At 41.2% G+C, this 19474-nt stretch overlaps 1 protein-coding gene across 11 annotated transcripts in view; it reads right to left on the reverse strand.

The window, feature by feature from the left end:
* The window catches only part of TRPM3 (transient receptor potential cation channel subfamily M member 3), an 804289-nt gene that overhangs the window by 484171 nt on the left and 300644 nt on the right, over window positions 1–19474 (reverse strand). For 2 of the 11 annotated variants that reach the window (XM_019463617.2, XM_019463615.2), the window contains exon 1: window positions 9698–10467. The exons of 5 other annotated variants lie outside the window; for them this stretch is intronic. In XM_019463617.2, the coding sequence (XP_019319162.1) occupies window positions 9698–9874 (177 nt within the window). In that variant the 5' untranslated portion in view covers window positions 9875–10467. Of the gene's footprint in view, window positions 1–9697; window positions 10468–19474 lie in introns of those variants that run through there. 4 more of the 11 variants (XM_019463621.2, XM_019463619.2, XM_053907802.1 and 1 more) reach the window with 3 other exon arrangements.

The following is a 19474-nucleotide window of genomic DNA, read 5'->3' on the forward strand; positions in this document are numbered from 1 at the left end:
AAATAAATAAATAAACTTTAAAAAATTAAAGATAAAGGGAAATACCCAAATACAATAGGATCGTATCTACATAGCTCTAGACACTTGCAACAGGCATATTTAAAGAAGAAAGCGAGAATGGCCCAGCAACTATGTAGTTTTTCTTCTCATAGTACTTTCTCTAATTCACAGTGTAACCTGCCCAACGACACTATTACAGGCACTATGTTAAAGTCTCTCAGATCACTAACTTAAGGACTGCCCTTTCCCCAACATAATCAATAGATGAGGTAATTACGATCTTGCACTTTCTCTTTCAGCAAATACTTTCAAAGCACGCATCTAGTGCTACCTACTCACAGTCTCTTCCTTGAGTACGTAATTTTATTCTGCATCACTTTTACTGAGTATTAATTATTGGTTCAGTTCCTTAACTAATCATCCAATTTGGGGAACAGGAAGTCTATCAACTCAAGCTGAAAATTTTCTTTAATAAGACAAAAATACCAAGACTCTGTAATAGCATTTGGTTCTTTTGAGTAACCATTTCAGAGCACTACATCTAGAGCACAGTTATCTATCCCAGCATTACCTATTAAAGGGTAATATATCTAGCACCCAAAATACTCTCAACTCTTTGCCAAAGGCTACATGAACCAAATTGTCTACAAACAGGGTTCCCATGAGGTAAGGGAGCTAATGTTACCACACGCTAAATGCAAAGATAAAAATACCCACTGATTTTTATGGACGTGTATAAAAGGAGAGCCTAATCTGGCTTTGGGGATTCAGGGAAATTCTCCCTACATTCATCCAATTCACCTGAGTCCAGTATTAAACTATGGGCAGGAGTTGGGCAGGAGGTGTGATTCACATTTTCCAGGCAGTCGGAAACACCTTGTGCAACAAAGTCCAGCTATGAGGAATCTCAAGATTTGAGGAAGGGAAAAACAAAATATAACAGTAGAGAAGTAGGCAAAGGACCGATCACTGAAGGTGTTATATACCATACCTAGGAGGTTAGATTTTATTATACAGTAGAAAGGGAAACTGAAGAACGTCAAACACTACAGCAACCTTGTCTTACTTGCATTTTAAGTGGACCATTTTGGTGGCCGTGGGAAGGATCAATTTGAAGTAGACAACTGTAGTATTTTGGATCTGAGAAAAAAGGAGACTGATCTTGGAAAGTATGAATAGACAGAAGGAGTGGATCAGAGACATATTTATGAGGAAACCTGGCAGAACTAATTGGCTGATTATGTAAGGGATGAGAGCCAACAAAGCAAAAGGCGTAAGCCCAGGTTTTCCAGTTCAGACAACTTGGTGAATGTGTGATACTAGTAATTGGAACAAAGTATGGAGAAGCAGCAGATGTGAAGGAACTTGATTAATTCAGCAATGGCCGAATGATCCAGGCAGAAGTTAGACTTAGTGCTTTCTCTGCTGTTTTTCTTCCTCCTAACCATATACGGGCATCATTTCCTTACGTAAACAATGTGCCATGTTTGCTTTTAACACAGGATACCACTTATGGATGATACATTTCTGGCACCTAAACTAGCTCTCCTGTGTGATCCCTTAAGAAACAATTAGGAGACTCATTCGATGCTCTGTGAGCATGGGAACTTTTAAGATATGGAAACTTTACCGGCCTATATAAATTCGTAGAGGGATAGTGTATGTTCAGTTTAATAAAAATTTGATACTGAGGTGGGGTCATGCCAGAGGCCTCATTTTGATGAACCAAGGTCTCTCTGCTTAAGTGGCTCACTTCAGAAGAGACAGTCTCCAAATATTACAGGATAAAACAATCACCCTGTGTTGCTTGCTAAAATGCAGATTCTCAGTCATCCTAGGGCCTTATCTTAGGAAGTTTGGGTAGAATCCCAAGAAACCGATTTTGTAACAGGCAGCCCTGGACCACTTTGAAAAACACCTCAAAAGCTCATTTGGTGGATAAATCTCCCTCCAAGCCAATTTAGTATATTAAATGTTGCTGTGAATAGATTTACAAATAAGAGAATCAATCCTTCCTTCCTTCCCCACCTACCGATCTATCCATCCATTGTTGAAAAGCTTTACTTACTTGGGGGAGAAGAAGTAAAACTTATCCATGCCATCCCTAAAGGGCAGTTCCTACGCACATGCCTCTGCAAATGTAAGTAGAGAAGGAGAGCCACTGGTTGAAGAATACCCAAATGCTTTTAAAGTAAATTATGTGCAATAAGCATGAAAATTGAACACCCTTCTCCTCAAGTTTTTGTTGTGCCAGCCCCCCACCACAGCCATTCCGGTACTGTATCTTTTTCAAATACTCAAGAGCCTACAAAATTTTGTTCAGCACTGTTTTCCTTATTTGATCATTAATACTGGGCATCATTTTTAAAAAAGTCTAGTTTAAATTACTTTTAGCTTTGAATGTGTTCTTCCAAACAAAAGCCCTTAATGTTCTCTTCCCTCCCTCCCATCCCTATCCAGAATCTCTTCCTTCGTTAGTTTGTCAAGGCCTTAGGGTAGAGAGGGCAGGCGTAGAGGGGACCAATTCTACCACTATGGGCATGAGTTATGGGTGCTTTGGATTTGGCCCCCAAGTAAACAGGCCATTGCTCACTTGGTACTATCACGTTCCATTGGTATCAAAGGAGCATGTGCTTGAGTGACTATCACAATTCCAAGAGGCATAGATGAAGGATAAAGGGCGTGTATAGAAGATATTGCAAAATTCTGACCATAAACATGGTCTTTGGGAGCTCTGGTTCAGATACCCATGTAAATTGAATAGAATAGAAACTTCTGAAGTTGTAGGTCACATGAGTGGAAAAAATTCATGAAAATAACAGAGAAATCCATAAACAAAAAAATAGGAATAGGGACAACCATTCTTCCAGACTGGTCATCTACAAATCAAAACAGGGCAGCTGAACTCAATTTATTTCTGTATCTGTAAATGATCACTCATGATTAAATTTTGAAAACCTGTGAAGGGTTTGCTTAAAACCTTTTGCTCTGTTTGCTATCAGAAAATCTGTTCTGCCCAGATGCCAGCATAAGAAAGGGCACTTAATCCAGTTTCTCTCCAGCTCTGCTGAATCTGTGTCAGCTTTCCTCCATGTGTGGTTCTTCTAAGAGCTATTCCCGTGGGAATCACCAAGGAGCTTGTTGACATGCCAATTCCCGGGCCCACCACCTACCTACTGAATCAGCATCCTTAGGGGATGGGCTCGGATATTTGGATATTTGCTTTGCTCACCAGCTGTCCAAGTTATTCCTCAGCATTCTCAGAATTGCATGTGTCTTTATTGTTTGTTCTTTTTTTTTTTTTTTTTAATTCTTCAGTAAGCATTTACTGGCTAGTTATTTTTTATTTTCGTCAGCCAGAGCTTTTAAAACTGCTTTTCATGGAAGATAAGAGAAGGACAGCAAGGATATGATTAGTTTTCTGTAGATGAGCTTGGAGCCAATTGAGTTATACCAACAGACAGAGGGGGGCGGGGCAGGGGGGGTGAAAATCCACTGCTGGGGAGGTAGTGCTCTCTTTCCCTGAGGAAGTCCTCCACAAGGAAGGCAGAACCCTTTCCCCTGGAGACAGACCTTGGCCTGAATTCCTGGGACTCCGTAAGTCATCTGAGAAGCAGGTGGCCCTGGACTTAGACTCCCAGCCACATCCTCCCTCTTTCCCCAGCGACCGCACACTTTTCAGTCTTTTCTCCATAACAGAGGCCACCAGAAGACAGAGCTCTCCGGAGAGACAGGAGAGTTTCTTGTTGCCTCAGGAATTTCCGTCAGGCTGCCCGAAGAACATTTCACAAAAAGGCAAGTCACATGGTGACCACTCAGCAGCCTGGATCAAGCCACCATTTGAAACACACCAGACAGATTTTTTTTCTCTCCCGGGTTTTAGTGCCGAGCACATGTTTTCTTTTCTTTCTTTTCTTTCTCTCACTTTCTTAAAGGGAATCTGAGGTTGGCATGCTGAGATGAAAAGACAAAAGTTTCTTTATTAGTAGCCCTTAAAATTTTTTTCCTGACAATACACTGTGTTGACCTAAAAGCAGTTTATTCTTTGAGTATCTCATCTTTTAGGTAGTTAGTGGAATCGGCCCATGAGATGTTCCCTGACACGTTCTCTAACAGGTGTGTCCTTCCTCTCCTGCTGGGAACACTTAACTGCTACTACTAACATGTGGTTCAGGAGTGTCTTGTCCTACCCAGCAAAAACTTGGGCTTATTGATATTCCTCTATGTGTCCTGTCAAGATCCAGGATTTCAGACGTGAAAAGGAAACCTTGGAAGTCTTAAACTGAAAACACACATTGAAATAAATCTCAACCTGATTGTTTCCTACAAGCTTGAGACCATCGAAGGCAAGTCGGTTTCTGGAATGTCTGGCATCAACTGTAGAAGACACACTCAATAGAATGGACACTGGTTACCAATACAAGAAATTATAGAAGTAGAAAACATTAGTAATTAAGCAGGTTTTATCCTCATCTTGTAGCCTACCTCGATCACTACTCTCAAGGATTTCCCTTGTGGGGCGCCTGGGTGGCTCAGTCGGTTAAGCATCCGACTTCAGATCAGGTCACGATCACGCGGTCCATGAGTTAGAGCCCCACATCGGGCTCTGGGCTGATGGCTCAGAGCCTGGAGCCTGCTTCCGATTCTGTGTCTCCCTCTCTCTCTGCCCCTCCCCCGTTCATGCTCTGTCTCTCTCTGCCCCAAAAAAATAAATAAACGTTAAAAAAAAATTTTTTTAAAAAAAGGATTTCCCTTGTGTTACCCACTTCGCTTTCATTAATTCTTTGTATAATATAAAAGAGGACTAAGAGGAGAAAAAATGAGAGAAAACTGAGCTTTTTGACTGGATTCCAAAAAACTGAGAGCTTACTACACCTACAGTCCAAAAAAAAAAAAAAAAAAATTAGGAGGGATATTCCTGATTGTATATTATTTCCTTCAAAGAGTTCTGTTATCAGGCATTCAATGGGGCTCATACTCAATGACATGGAATTATATTCTTTTTTATTTTTATTATTTTGAGAGACCAAGAGAGTACATGTGTTTGCATGAGCGGAGAGAGAGAGAGAGAGAGAGAGAGAGAGAGAGAGAGAGAGAGAGAGAATATGAATATCAATCCCGAGCAAGCTTGGCACTATCAGGGCACAGCATGATGCAGGCCTTGAACTCACAAACTGTGAGATCATGACCTGACACAAAATCAAGACCTGGACGCTTAACTGGCTGAGCCACCCAGGTGCCCAAAAATGGAATTGTATCGTTAGCACTATTTTTTTCTCAGTCCCACCAGAATAACTGACATACCCTCTCTAACTCAACAAAGATGAACCACAAAGTGAGAAGTTCTGTCCTTCATTATCAAGACCTCTATCCTCAGAAATGGGGACCAGCGCCAGACTAGCCACAAAGACCAAAACTCAGAAGTTATCCTAAATTCTTCCCTTCACCACAATGCATCAACTTCACAAAGCCCTATGCATTTTACCTCCACTCCTGTTGCCGTAACTCATGTCCTCATCAATTCTCTGGACCTCCAATTTCATCTCTGAGCTTCCAATCCTACCATCTCCTCCCCATTCTAGACAGTACAGCCAGAGTCATCTATCTATCCCATGCCTGAATGCGGCAGTCACCTCCCTGCTAAAATCCATTTGATGATACTCATGGTTTTCAGGATAATCGTCAAATGTCATAATTTAGCAGCTAAGGCCCTCTGTGATTTCCAACACTGCTGAATATTCTAGTCCTCTGCTATTTGAACATCCAATCCACTTAAACCATTTTTAGCCTATGTTCTTTCATCCCCACAGGGCATGGTAGCCTTTACCACAGGGAATCATAGCACTGGATCCAAGTCAAGACTTCAATTCTTCACTTTAAAGAGGAGGACACCAAGTTATAGAAACGTCAAGTAACACACCCATGATCATACAGGTGGTTAGGAACACAACAGAGTTAGGCTTCAGTGTTTAGGTCTAACTCCAGAATATAATTTCTTTAACCTATTTTGACATTGCTCAACATGCAAAATCAGATTCCTTCTCAGGATAAAACTTTGAAGATCCTAACATGATACTGACCATTTGGGCTTCACGGACAGACTGACTTAAATGTTTGCACCACAATCTATTAGAACTACAGAGTTTCCCTTTCCCCTAGTGCAACCCATCTTTCAGAAGCCTTCTTTTTTAGTAAGTCCACTGTGATTTCAATACAAACAAAGCTCTCCACCCTAAAAATTCTCAAATTCAACATAAGTTACCAAAATAAAATCTCCCAAATAAAACAATGGCAGAGACAGACCTAATAATGACTATGAAATATGCTAAGAACATTCTGTCACTGAAATAAACATGACTTTTTGTCATTAATAAGACGAAATCTTGAAACACTTAAGAACGTAGCAAATGACAACTGAAGAGAAATAGTTTCAACAGGGTCCCATTTGAAATGCATCCGTTTGAAAACAGCCTCTGTCTTTTGGCTATCATCATGATATGCCTGTCCAAAAATTCACTTTCAAATGTTATTTCCAAATGCAATCCCACATTCAAAATAGGAGTTGGTTGGCATGTTCAATATTTGCTGAGATGGACAAAGCAACAAATGAGATGTTTTCAGAGGAATAATAAGTATATTCCAACATTCATTCACTGAGTTTAATTCATGCTTCAAACGCCAGCCTCCCCCTTCTAGTTCTTTAGTATCCTGTTTCTATCAGGAAATGGGAAATACAGAAAATAGGATTATAAAGCCATTTCTAATTATTGGTGTGATGCTGAAGTAAGGTACCAAAGAAACACATTTTCAAGGAGAGGATATGGGGGAAATTGGCATGAGCCACGTCTGTGAGAAATGGTGAGTGATCAGAGTCTAGTTAAATCTAACCTTGCCATCACGACCTCTGCTGTGTTACTGACAAGTCAGAGCACTGGAATAAACATATTACCTCAGAAAAATGCCTGGAAGGGGACCAAAAATTACCTGTTGAATAGAGGAATTGGGTTTGTTAGCTTATGATTTCAATGGGTTCCAGGACGCCCAGAGAATCCATCCATTAAATTAACATGGTGGTGGTAGGGTGGGGGAGGTGGAGTAAGAGACTGGGAAAGGGGGCACGGTTTTTAAGTATTTAATTTATGGACTAAAGCAGTAAGAACAGTGATCAAAAGATGTAAATGTTTGCTCAGGAACTTTCAATTTATTTGAAATATTAAAAGCAAGGCAAGAAGACGTAGGGACTAGCAAAGCAGACAAGACAGCAGCAATCCAAACGGGAAAAAAATTCCATGGCATTCCTATCCAGCACGTTGAGGCTATCAAACTCACATACAGAAGCAGCTCTCATTTCAAGTATCGCTGAAAGAATTTGGTTATCACTTTTTTTAATGAGTTTGAAATATGCTCACTATCTGAAGTTTCCTAGGATAGATCAATACCTTTCGAAATTACAGATGTCATTTGGAAAGGAACTTCTCTAGGACAACACATCATTTTTAGCATATTGAGAAATTTGGAAAGCTACCCATCAGTTTGGTTAATTAGATGAATTGTTTTTTTGTTTTTTTGGTTTTTTTAAATGTTTATTTATTTCTGGGACAGAGAGAGACAAAGCATGAGCGGGGGAGGGGCAGAGAGAGAGGGAGACACAGAATCTGAAGCAAGCTTCAGGCTCCGAGCCATCAGCACAGAGCCCAATGCAGGGCTTGAACCCACAGACCGTGAGATCATGGCCTGAGTCGAAGTCAGATGCTTAACCGGCTGAGCCACCCAAGTGCCCCAGATGAGTTGTTATAAAGCACCATGTTAATAAAGCACGGCGGGATTGAACCCTATACGGACCACAGTATTGGCACACAGGGCTGACAATACCTGGTGGTATAAAGTGTCAACAGCACTTTCTGTTAAGAAACAGGACAGCTATTCTCAAAATCAGTACTCTACTTCTAATAGATACTTCTCTGCTGGTTTTGTGACTAGGAAGTGATGAATAGCATTTCCCATAAAAGAAAAAAAAAATAAAGCACTAATGAATAATATATTGAGAGTCTTAAAAGTACACCTGTTAAGAAGGTCATTATGTAAGTTAAAAAGCATGATTTTGGGGTCGGGCCAAAGAATGCCTTTAAGTGAAAAATGTCTCTTGCTGCCCATGGAATTGCCGGAGTCAATTTTCTCAGTCCTAGTTGGATTTGTCAAGATAGTCTTTGCCCCAGACTCTTGATTCATTTGTGATTCTGGAGGAAAATTTACATTCATTTGTTAGCTCCCTGGCCTCATTCTTTCTCATGCCCTATCACACATGTTGTTCCAATACAGCAAAAGCACTTATGTCCAAGGACACTTCTCTCCCACTCCTTATTCCCAAATTGGTTTTTCCTCCTAAATACTCTTTTAGGGAAGCAAACCATCGCCATGACAACAATATGCTGGGGGTTTGAACAGGACCTGGGGCCAGCCTTTGTGAAAGTTAACACCGGTTTTTGTTGAACAGGATAAGGAAACAGTGGCCAATGCTCTGTGGTGAGGAACCACTTAACTGGACAGAACTAATTGTCCACATCAAACTTGACCCCACCAAAACGCAGCCTCAGCAAGAAAAAATAAAAATAAAATAAATAAATAAAAATATAACATTGCGATATAATTAATTCAGGACTAATTCTTTAATCCTCCATTGGAGACACTTTGGCTCAATATCCAGTGGTCATTAAATCCCAGTATCATATTAATATGGAAAAGAGAATGAAGAACTTTGCTTTGCCTTTTTAACTTCACATGGATGTGGGACATTCAGAGATATGGACTTCCCCCCTCCCCCCCCCCCCAAAAATAAATGTTAGCACATTCTCTCTTCTGGAGAAAAAAATACACGCTTTGTCCACCCACAAATTTTATTTGTATTTTCTTCCCTATAATAAGGTCGATGATGGTGCAATTATTACGGAGTTGTGGGGACTTTTTCAGTACCTTCAATGCATTTGCTTCTAGAAAGGAAGTGCTGCAGACACAGAGTAACAATTCTAAGCTCAGGTGTAGTACCATTCTTTTGTGTAACTCAGAGCGGGAGCTGGAGGCATACGTTCAATACATATTCAACCACACTTTCCCACTACTGGCTTCACTTAGGAGACTAAAATTAGCATGCCTTTCTAAAAACAAGGACACCAAAGAAGTCACAATCTGATGAGATTCATTCTCTGTCTTTACCTGAGCGACCACCTAAGGACACAAGGCTTTTAAAATAGTGAGGAGAATCCTTTGTTCTCTCAGGTTCCATTTAAAGGGAAAGTGGGTCGAAGGGCTTCCCCAGGGAGGGGGAAAAAAAAAACCAGGAGTCAAATGCCTGGAGTAGGAGATTTCACTCCCATTACTATTCCCACCCTCCCAAAGAAGTTAATTAATTCTATTTTAGGAATGTTTAGGGCGGGGGGCTGAGGGACGGAGGGGAGCACTCGGGGAGCCCATTCTCTGCCACCATAATCTCATTCCCAAATGTGGCTCAGACCATCTCTCCTCCCTAACACCGTGGGGGTCTACAGCCCGCTGACAGCCTCTCTGAGCCAGCCTTGGGCAACTGAGCCAGCACTGTAAGCATTTGTGCTCCCCGAAAGGTGTGTCCCAGCCCAAGTGTGAAGTTGGGTATTTAGACCTGCAAAGCACAATTAGAGCCATTCAAAGCAGCAAGTTACAGTACCTTAAGAAGTCTGACAGATGGGAGGAAGGCTGCGTGGCAAAGCTTCCGGATGGTCCAGTTTAGGGGACGAGGAGCATCAGTTTGATTCATGACCCCTTCCAAATTCCACCGGGAAAACCAAAAATTGCAAACCTGAGCAATGCCTAGAAAATAGACGGTCCCCCACGGCCTTGGCATCCCATGGTCATCTCCACACCTGCAAATTCCATTAGGGCAGAGGCTTCCTGGAACTTGGGAGACTACTCAAGTGGCGTTTCCTGAGCCACCGAACCTTCTTAAGAAAGCCACCTCCCCTCTCCCTGCAGCCGTGCTCATGCATACCAAATGTGGCTGAATGGAGGCACACTGCCTGCTGCTCCGGGGAGGGGATGCACCGTTTTGAAGGAGAAGGACAGCCTGCACAAAACAGTCTGTGGTCGCAGTCAGAGCAGTGTGCTCCGAACGCACGCTCCCTCTCCGGCTCTCCTCCCAGTAAACGCAAGTCAGGCGTTGGGGGAGAACCCGGGCCATTTGCTCCGCTAGCTTGCTTTGGGGGGGAGCCAGGAGGAGAGCAAGAGGGAAAATCAATAAATCCAGAACGAGGGAACTTGCACTTTCTTGCACAAAGCATCTTTGAGGGGCTGGAAACTGGCACGAGGGGAGGGGCTAGGGCACAGAGGGAGAAGGGATGCCTTCGAATGAGAAGATAAACACTTCCCTTTTGATTTACGTGACACAGTAAATTGAGACCTATTTTAAGATGGATCCATAGTAAAGACACCTCTGTCATGCGCTGAGGTTTTTATTAACTGTGAGTGAAGGTCCTCGCCCTGATATATACATTATGTAGATGACAGACAGGCTGCCCGCACAGAGAGAAGCAAACTAACACAGACAGTGGGAGCGGCAAGTTATCCCTTTCATAGAAAGCAGTGCAAACTAATTTATGTTTGGCTTACCTTTTAGAAATGGCAGTTTCTAAATCGGGGCTTATATCTTCCTGGAAAGCCACTGATACTCTGTCTCTGCAACAAAAGTTTAACCCTCAAGGTGCCACACAGGATGCTCTCTATAAAAGATCAAGTTTCCTCAAGTGGGGATCCTGACCCCCATCATTTTCTAAGGATGGCTTTGAGAGAGAAAGAGAGAGAGAGAGGCAGGAAGGCTGAGTTAGCATGGTTCAGGCTCCTGTGGACAAAGAGAATAAAGGAGAACTTTCAATTGGAAAGCAGAAATTGGATAATTTCACTTTGGTAGAAAGTGGTGAAATTCTGGTGGTTGGGAAGAGGAAGTTCATGTCACAACCAAGCGTGAACTTGCCACACATCCTCTAGGCATCAGACCACAGTGGGTGAAGTTGACTGATGGCATGGCGGCCCAGAGATTCACCACATCCTTATAGGATTGCCATCTTACATTATTTTCCCTCTTTAAGTCCCTCCCCATGACTACACTGATTTTCCACATCTAATTAACTCGAGGAGATTAGTAACTCCTAGCTCCACGATTTATGCATCCTGAAGCAGCATTAAGATGGGGGAGGGCGGACATGCTACACTGGGACCCTGCTGTAATTCAGAATTTGGGATCTGAACCCACCCTTTATTCCTTCGAATAAATACCTGACACGTTGCATTGTAACACTATTTCCCTCGCAATGGTCCTGTGTTAGAGCACCAAGGACACTTGCAGAAAAATCTCATCTAGTGGTGGAACCCAGACCACTGACTTGCCTTGTAGAAAATTCAGTGTCTGATTATCACTGTAATAGGTCCCCCGTGCAGTTGGTTCATTTTCTGTCACCATTCTATTTCCACAAAGCATTAAAGATCACTTTAAAATAACAACAGCTAACACGCACATGTCAAGCATTGTGGTCAGCATTCCAGATGCATTTCCAAAGTTCGTGTCATCAACAGCCCTATGAAGTAGATACAGTGGTCATATCCCCACTTTAAAGATTAAGCAACTGTGGACTTGAGAAACTACTAACAGGCCGAAATCACTTAACTAGGAAAAGTAGGATTTGGATCAAAACCAGTCTATTGGACTCCAAAGACAAGCTCTCTCTTCTTTCTTCTTTTTCTTTTATAATTAAGGGGACCCAGTGCCTCTGTTTTCCGGTGACGTAACTATGTAAGAGCTGAGCTAAAACTTAAAGAAGAAATGCTCAGCATTTCTTTCAGGTAATTTCTTTGGTGTGATGTTGCTGCAGTAGTGACCAAAAGAAATTGTAGAATCAGGCTACATGGTTCAAACTCTAATTCTGACCCTGGCGTTGGGCAATTTACTCACCTAATCTGTGCTTTGCAGTCTTCATCTATAAGCAGAGATAAAAATGGAAACACACCTGAGGTTACTGTGAGGACCACACAAGCTACTCATGTACCCTCAGAACAGTGCCTGGTACAGACTAAGTCCCTTCCACCAAGATCCATCTTCCAGGCAGCTTGTGTTGAAGTTGAAGGAGGAACCCACTGGTAATTTCCATTCAGCATGCATGAGTGTATGCATTTCTAGGGCCAGGTAATGAGGTTGAGCAAGACAGATTGAATCTCAATGTTTCCTATCAGTTACCATGCGTTTCCTAACTGGGGTAAAGAGGAATGCGGGAGCCTTTAAGTTAAGTATGTGCTTCCTCATGCTATACTGCAGCGTGGTATTCAGCAGATTATAAGAGGTTGCCCTCAGTGGAGATTTGAGGCTCCAGGATCTCTGAGCTTTTAAATGCTAAGCAGTGGTTCCCTTGCAGTTGTGGGAAGTCTGACCCCAAGAAAATACTGCAACATGCAGTCCCCTCTCGTCTGCCCCTCACTGTTCAGGACCCCACAAAAATGACAGTGTCATTCTGAAAACTCACAACCTTTGATCCTAGTCCCTTTAATTCTTAGTGAATGACGTTAGTCAAAGAGAATAGTTAGGAACCCTGCAGAACAGGAAGCAGGAGGATTCTCAGCCCTCTCTAATGGCAATTAGAGAGCAGCACAGAACCTCTGGAGGATTGCTCTGGAGACTATGCTGCAAGAGGTATAGATCAAAGAAGGCTGGCAGCGCCTGAGGGGGGGGTTCTTATTCCATCACTGGAGTAGTTTGTGCCAGAATTGTTTGCTATCACAACATTTCAAGCAGGGTTCTCAGGAACCCACCCCCTTCAAGAAATGCAATTTTTGCATGGAATGCTGCCTTCCTGGGTTTGAGAGAGAAGTCTAATGAGGAAAGAGCTGAGATCACACGAGCGAGCCAAGCCCTCAACGTTAGCCTCTCATCAATCCAAAAGGCTTGTTTACAAATTTGATGAACGTGGATGTTTACACATCTGCAGAAAAAATTCTAGCAGACTTAAAAACCTGACACAGCCGGGTACCTCAGTTGGTTAAGCAGTTAAACGTCTGACTTTCGGCTCAGGTCATGATCTCATAGTTGGTAGGTTTAAGCCCCACGTCGGGCTCTGAGCTGACAGCTCAGAGCCTGAAGCCTGCTTGGATTCTGTGTCTCCCTCTCTTTCCCTCCCCCACTCATGCTCTGTCTCTCTCTCTCAAAAATAAATATTTTTAAAAATTTTTTTTAAAATATGACAAGGACATATTAGCTGTCAGTGTCCTAACAAATAGCAAACCCAACCCATCGAATCTCTGCACTCTGAAGTCTGCCTTTGAACAAACTATTTCTCTTTCATGCTTTGCATTTCCCATGTAAATGATGCTAAATTTAAGAATCATGATAAGGGGAAAAAAAGAATCATGATAAGATTTGAGCTGTCTCATGGATGACAATGAGCCACAATATAAACATTCTGTATTTCTTCCTTTGGGAAACTATGTTCCTTCTCTTTAAAAAAAAATCTAGGGGTGCCTGGGTGGCTCAGTCAGTTGAGCATCCAACTTCAGCTCACGTCATGATCTCACAGTTCGTGAGTTTGAGCCCCACATCAGGATCTGTGCTGACAGCTCAGAGTCTGGAACCTGCTTTAGATTCTGTGCCTCCCTCTCTCTCTGCCCCTCTCTCACTCATGCTCTGTCTCTCTCAAAAATAAACATTTAAAAAAAATCTCATGGCACCCTCAATGTACCACTTTGTACACTGTTTTACTTTACATCCTTTAGATATAAAAAGGGGCTGACCCATGAAAACCTAAGAAAACAGAAAGGCAAGGACACAGTGTCTGGGTAGTTCAGCATTCCAAAGCCTCCTGCTAAAATGTGTTTCCTACACCAAACACTCAAAAAAGGCTCCAATGTAATTTTTCACAGTATATTTTAATGTTGAAGTTCAATAGGTATCTGGAAAGTAATTGAACAGATATTTTCAGGCTCTAACAGTAAACGTAACATACTTAAGTGCAGAAAGATGATATGTAAGCATTCAAGGGAAACAGCACGAACAGCCCCAATGGTAAAGTCTTTGTAAGTAACTTCATGTACCACAATATTTTGTGACCTCACTATTAACTTCCTACTTGCTTTATGGTTGGCCTCGGGTATTAGCTCTGTTGCATTTGATAATTCAACAATTTTATCAGAAAATCATTTATGCTGTGAACCCTGACAATTTAACATTCTTATTTAAACAAAAACCCATGCTTTTTCCCATTTCTTCCCTTCAACCACAAATACAGTTATAATATTGTTAGAAATTTTTAGATGCTTCTACAGTGTTTTCCAAAAACAGTAAATCTCTTTTTACATTTAATTGAGAGTGAACAGTCCTTAACTTACTTCCAAACAGATATTCTTCTAATAGGTGAAATACCTTCAATAGAAAAAACCCACATTGTTTTTCCTTTTGGTATCTTTTATAGGTAATAGATTCTAAAATACATTAAAATCTATTAAAATAAAGGACTCACATTTATAGCTTCGATAGCACTTACTCCGTGTGAAATGACACTATCTCAGAATTAGAATACCTGTTTTCTCCATTCCCCGCCCCATTACTGAGATCTTTCCTCACTTCCCTGACTGCTGTCCACCCTTTGCACAAAAACTTACAGTGACAGGGAGCGGGCAAGATTTTGAGGCCACACATTCCATAGTTGGGCAGCTCTAGTGGCAGAAAGTCCCTCCCTCTCATTTCTAAAGCAAGCGTCTCTTCCAGAGAATGGCTGTCCCAGTGTACGGCAAAAGGCTCCCCTTAAACCTCTTCTCCTCAGTAGACAAATCTTAGACTTTTACTCCATCTTCACATGATGGATTGCAATTATTGAGAAATACTCTTAGGGGGACAGTCTCTATCATGTCATAAAGGAACTTTAAATATAATAGCGTCTAATCCTCTTCAATTCCTTGAATCATTTCTCATAAAGGTTCTTTCAGGAACAGCTGATACGCACACAGACGCTCTTTCCCTGACCCCTAGAGTGAGCATGCCCAACAGAAACTCCGTAGCAAAGTGGCCTCCTTGGCACCTGAAACCGGAAATGTGGTGTGTATTTTACCTTTTTGACCCTGACTCATCAGGGAGGCAGGGGTCAGCCCTGGCTAATGAGAAGCCCAGGCTTGTATCAAGAAATGGGCAGAGACTGGACCATCTGTGCTTCCTCTTCTGTATCTTTATCTGCTCGTTTTGAGGTCAGACTCATTTCAAACCCCTCTTACTTAGCTGCATAGGCCTGGGCCAGTTACTTAACCTGTCAGTCTTAGTTTTCATGCTGTAAAATGGTATCTACAATAGTTTCCACTTTGGGGTTTTCGTGATGACAAAAAACTAGCACAATGCTTATACGGCAAACACATATTTAAATGGAATGGTTATGATGAGAGTTATTTTTTTCGCTGACACCACTGGCATAGTGCTTAGGAGCACAAGCCATACATGGCCTGGATGTCAACACCGTTTTACCCCTTTCGTGTAGCTCTGAGCAGTTTCTTAACCTCACTGCGCATTACCTTCTTCATCCACAAATTGCAGATAATTATACTACCTATGCCAGAGAAATACTGGGAAGTTAAATGGCTAAAATCTATGGAGCCCTTAAAAGAGAAACCGGCCCATGGTAAAAGGTCAAAAAATATTAGCAATTGAAATTATCAATATCAAGTTCTATGTATGGCCTTTCCCAAAGCTACTGCTCTGGAAAAGCAAAGCAAAACACAACTTCACGTCCTCCTTTGCTTCCTCCAGTTAGAAGATAAGCAGCAAACAACACATGTGAGGAGACCCAGACAGGGCGCTTTGCTTACGGCTTTCCTTTCTGCAGCTGAGGGGATCACAGATTCCATTAATAGAGTATGTTTTGCTTCCGAAAACCCTAAGGTATATATGCAGCTTCTGTCTCACCAAAAATAGAAACCCTACATGCAGACACACACACACACACACCCCAAATATTCAAAGGCCAAAAGCTAATACACATCGTCATTCAAGCTTTGAAAACCTAAAACTTCCATTTACAAAGGGGATAATTTTGTGGGATTTCAGGGGATGCTGAAATTTTAATGAGTCCATGGAGGCTTGTTAAAAATATAAGAATTTAAGATATGCATTTCTAAACCACTTAATATATGCCTTCTTCTAATATCTGCAAGGCTATTCATTACTGTAGATGTTCTCTACTCTGAGCCTAGACCTCTCTCTCTCTTTCTCTAACACACGTGTGCACATACAAACACACACAGAATATAGTTATTTTATATAATTTTCCATTATGAAGCCAAAAATCTGACCAACTTGGTGAAGAACTCCTCAATGAATACCTTTTGGGAAGGGGATTTTAAGCTGTGAATCTCCAATTAGTGTTTGACTAAATCGTGTGAATTGGAGGTAAGCTAAACATTTCATTGCTGACAGTGCAGCCTAAGTCAGATCTTGGAGTCCATGGATGCTTAAGTAAAACACAAGTTCAAGCTCAAGACTCACATACACCTTCCCGAACACATTGAGAGCCAAAAACCTGCAGCAGCAACACCACACCCCTTTCTGCATCTGAGTTTCTGACACAAATTGCGAGCACTGGTTGAACCATAAGGTCTGCTCACCTGGGAAAGAGAGACATGCTGTGATTGGGACGATCCTGAGTGGTAGCTCTGCACAGCAGAGGATTTGAATGAAGAAAGCTAACGGAAACCATACGTGCCGTCTATTTTTATCAGCCTTCCATAAAACGTATAACTGCTAATGTTTACTCTGATATCTTTTTAACAACCATAAGCCTTTCCTTTTTACCTTGACTAAGAGTAGTGGCAAGAATTAAATGACTTTAGCTTTTCAGAGGACTTGGTCTGGCTTTTGTTTTCTTTCTCTCTCTCATTGAGGAGACACAAAATCAATGCAAACAATATGGATTTTGAAACCGGAAGAACTGGGTTTGAATCCACATTCTATCACTGGACAATTCCAATAACCTTTATAAATCTTCATCTTAAAAAAACATAGTGGCTAATTAGCAATGGCTAATTATAATAATGTTACAATGATGATTAGTAACTTTGAGCATGTACTATGTGCTAAAATGTGCTAGGTCTTCTAAAGGCATAGTTCTGTTAGATGTTACTACAAACCTATTTTGTTTGCAAACGACTTTTGCAGCATTACTCTCCTCCTATTCATAGTATGGGTAATAGGTGAGGTAGTAGTCTCAGGACATCATAGACTCAAAGAGATTAAGAAATTTGCAAGTCACATGGCTGGTAAATGGACTTGAATCCAGGTCTATGATTCTATACTCTGTTTATCTGATTCTATAATCTATTCCCTTCTCCACTACAATATGCTGCTGCCAATTAAAAAAAAAAAAAAAAAAAAGAACACTCACACAAGGTTTCCTGTGGTTTTCTAAAGCAAAGTAGTATTTGACCACTAATATAATCAGAAAAGAGGAGAAGCCACTCAGTGCATCTAACCTTAACATCAAAATCCTGCAGAGCACAGAAGGATTGAGGGTCTCTCAGTGGCTCTGGGTTTCCACATTTCCCTACTCTCCAGTTCCATCTGGGCTGGGGAAGCCTGCCCTGGGCAGCAAGCTCGCTGAGACAAAGATTTATCCTCACTCATTTAGTAGGCCAATATATGATTCAAGTGCCTGGGACACAGTATTTATTAAGTGGAAAAATGAATGTTTCTCAAGGATTCCCACGATTCTTGCAAGTGTGAGTTAAATTCTTTATATTCAAATACATTTAATTCCTACTATTCTACTTGTATACCCACCTGATATATTTTCCAGATGAGGAAACTGAGGCACAGAAAGGTTAAATATTTGCCCAAGTTTACACCCTGAGTTTCAGAGCCCTGGTTTTAATTCAAATATAAATTCCTGATATACTGTATGTTTTATAATAAATAAAAAATAAAATCTATTTTTAAGGCCACTGAGTTTCAGATACCTTGGTTAGCTGTCTTATAACCCCATCATCATTCTTCACAACTGAAAAACCATATTCTCAACTATTTATCAGGGCAATAAGAGGTTGCAATCACACAAAAGACACACTTGGCCAGAAAACCTGGTAATTATCATAGTAAGTCAAGACCAAAGGTATCTGTGTAACCGTATAAGCAAAATGATGAGGATTCTTCTGGGTTACCTGACCTTTCTATGAAATATGCAGAACATCTGGGGGAAAATATTATCAAAACTCTACTAATGACCTGAAGCGGTTACGTTAGAAAATGAAGGTGCCAAAAAATTTGATTTAAAACAGTTTCTCAATTGGCTAATGAATCAGATTCTGACCGCTATTGTAAATCCAGCCCAAACTATCCACAGGAGCCTAACAGATACATGCACTGGCATAGGGTATCTCGTTCACTGCATGGGGATCCCAGGTGGGGAGCCCTCCCCGACAAGAAAGCCAATAGATGACTAGAGGGAAAACTACAATGTCCTGTACTACCTGGCATTATCCCAATGGGAAAATCTTGAGAAACTATTGTTTCAGGAAATAAAAGGTAGATAAAGCTTTCCTGTGTGCACTTTTTCCTTGCATGTTAATTAAACTCTTTGCAAGTAAACCGCTGGCTACAGATCAGATGAGAGAAGGATCAGTTCTGTTTTATGAAATCACCCAGGATTAAAACCCATTAAGTCACTCCCATGAACAAAACCATCCAATTCTCCCTACGGAGTTGGGACAACTCCATTACAGCTCTTGTTTAAATCTTTTTTACTTCTCAGAATTTGTAACTATTTAATTGACGTTTTTTGTTGTTGCTTTTATTATTTTTTTTGTTTTGTTTGCATCTCCATTAGGGTAGTTAGCAACTGTATCTCAGGTCCTATAGAACATCTAGAACTTGACAGACACCCAACCAAAATTTGGTGACCCAGGCAGGCTTGCTGTATCCTTTCTTTCATGTCATTTAAAGTTATAGTGTCTAGTGCTTATCTGCAAACAGGTGGGAACACTTACTGTTTTCTCAGTGCCTTTTTGCTCCCCCAAATCTTAACTCCATTGCCTTGAAAAGTCTAAGAATTGCTTATCTGATAACACAAGAATAACAAAAGGAGGATGTTCTCAGACTCTTTCCTGCTAGTAGAGATGATGCTCTAAACACAGAGGGATTTGGAAAAGAATGCAAAAGAAGAGTGTGGATACCAGAACTTGGATTTGAAAATAACTCATGCTAGAGAATTCTATCAGTTACCCTTGTGGTAAAACATTCTCAAACCTCTGGTCCATTCTCAAACATCTCCCATGATGGCAATTCATGAAGGGCTTAACCTAATTTCAGAAAAGGTCTTCATGAAGGCAAACTATTTTGCATAAAGACACATGTCCTTTTCAAGAGGACAGGAAGACCGAACTACACATCTGCTATCTTAATTAAATCATAATGACAATAAAACCAGGAACTGATGCT

Source organism: Panthera pardus, unplaced genomic scaffold (genome assembly GCF_024362965.1).
Source record: "Panthera pardus isolate Hobbes unplaced genomic scaffold, ASM2436296v1 HiC_scaffold_20, whole genome shotgun sequence".
In the NCBI taxonomy this organism is placed as follows: domain Eukaryota; kingdom Metazoa; phylum Chordata; class Mammalia; order Carnivora; family Felidae; genus Panthera; species Panthera pardus.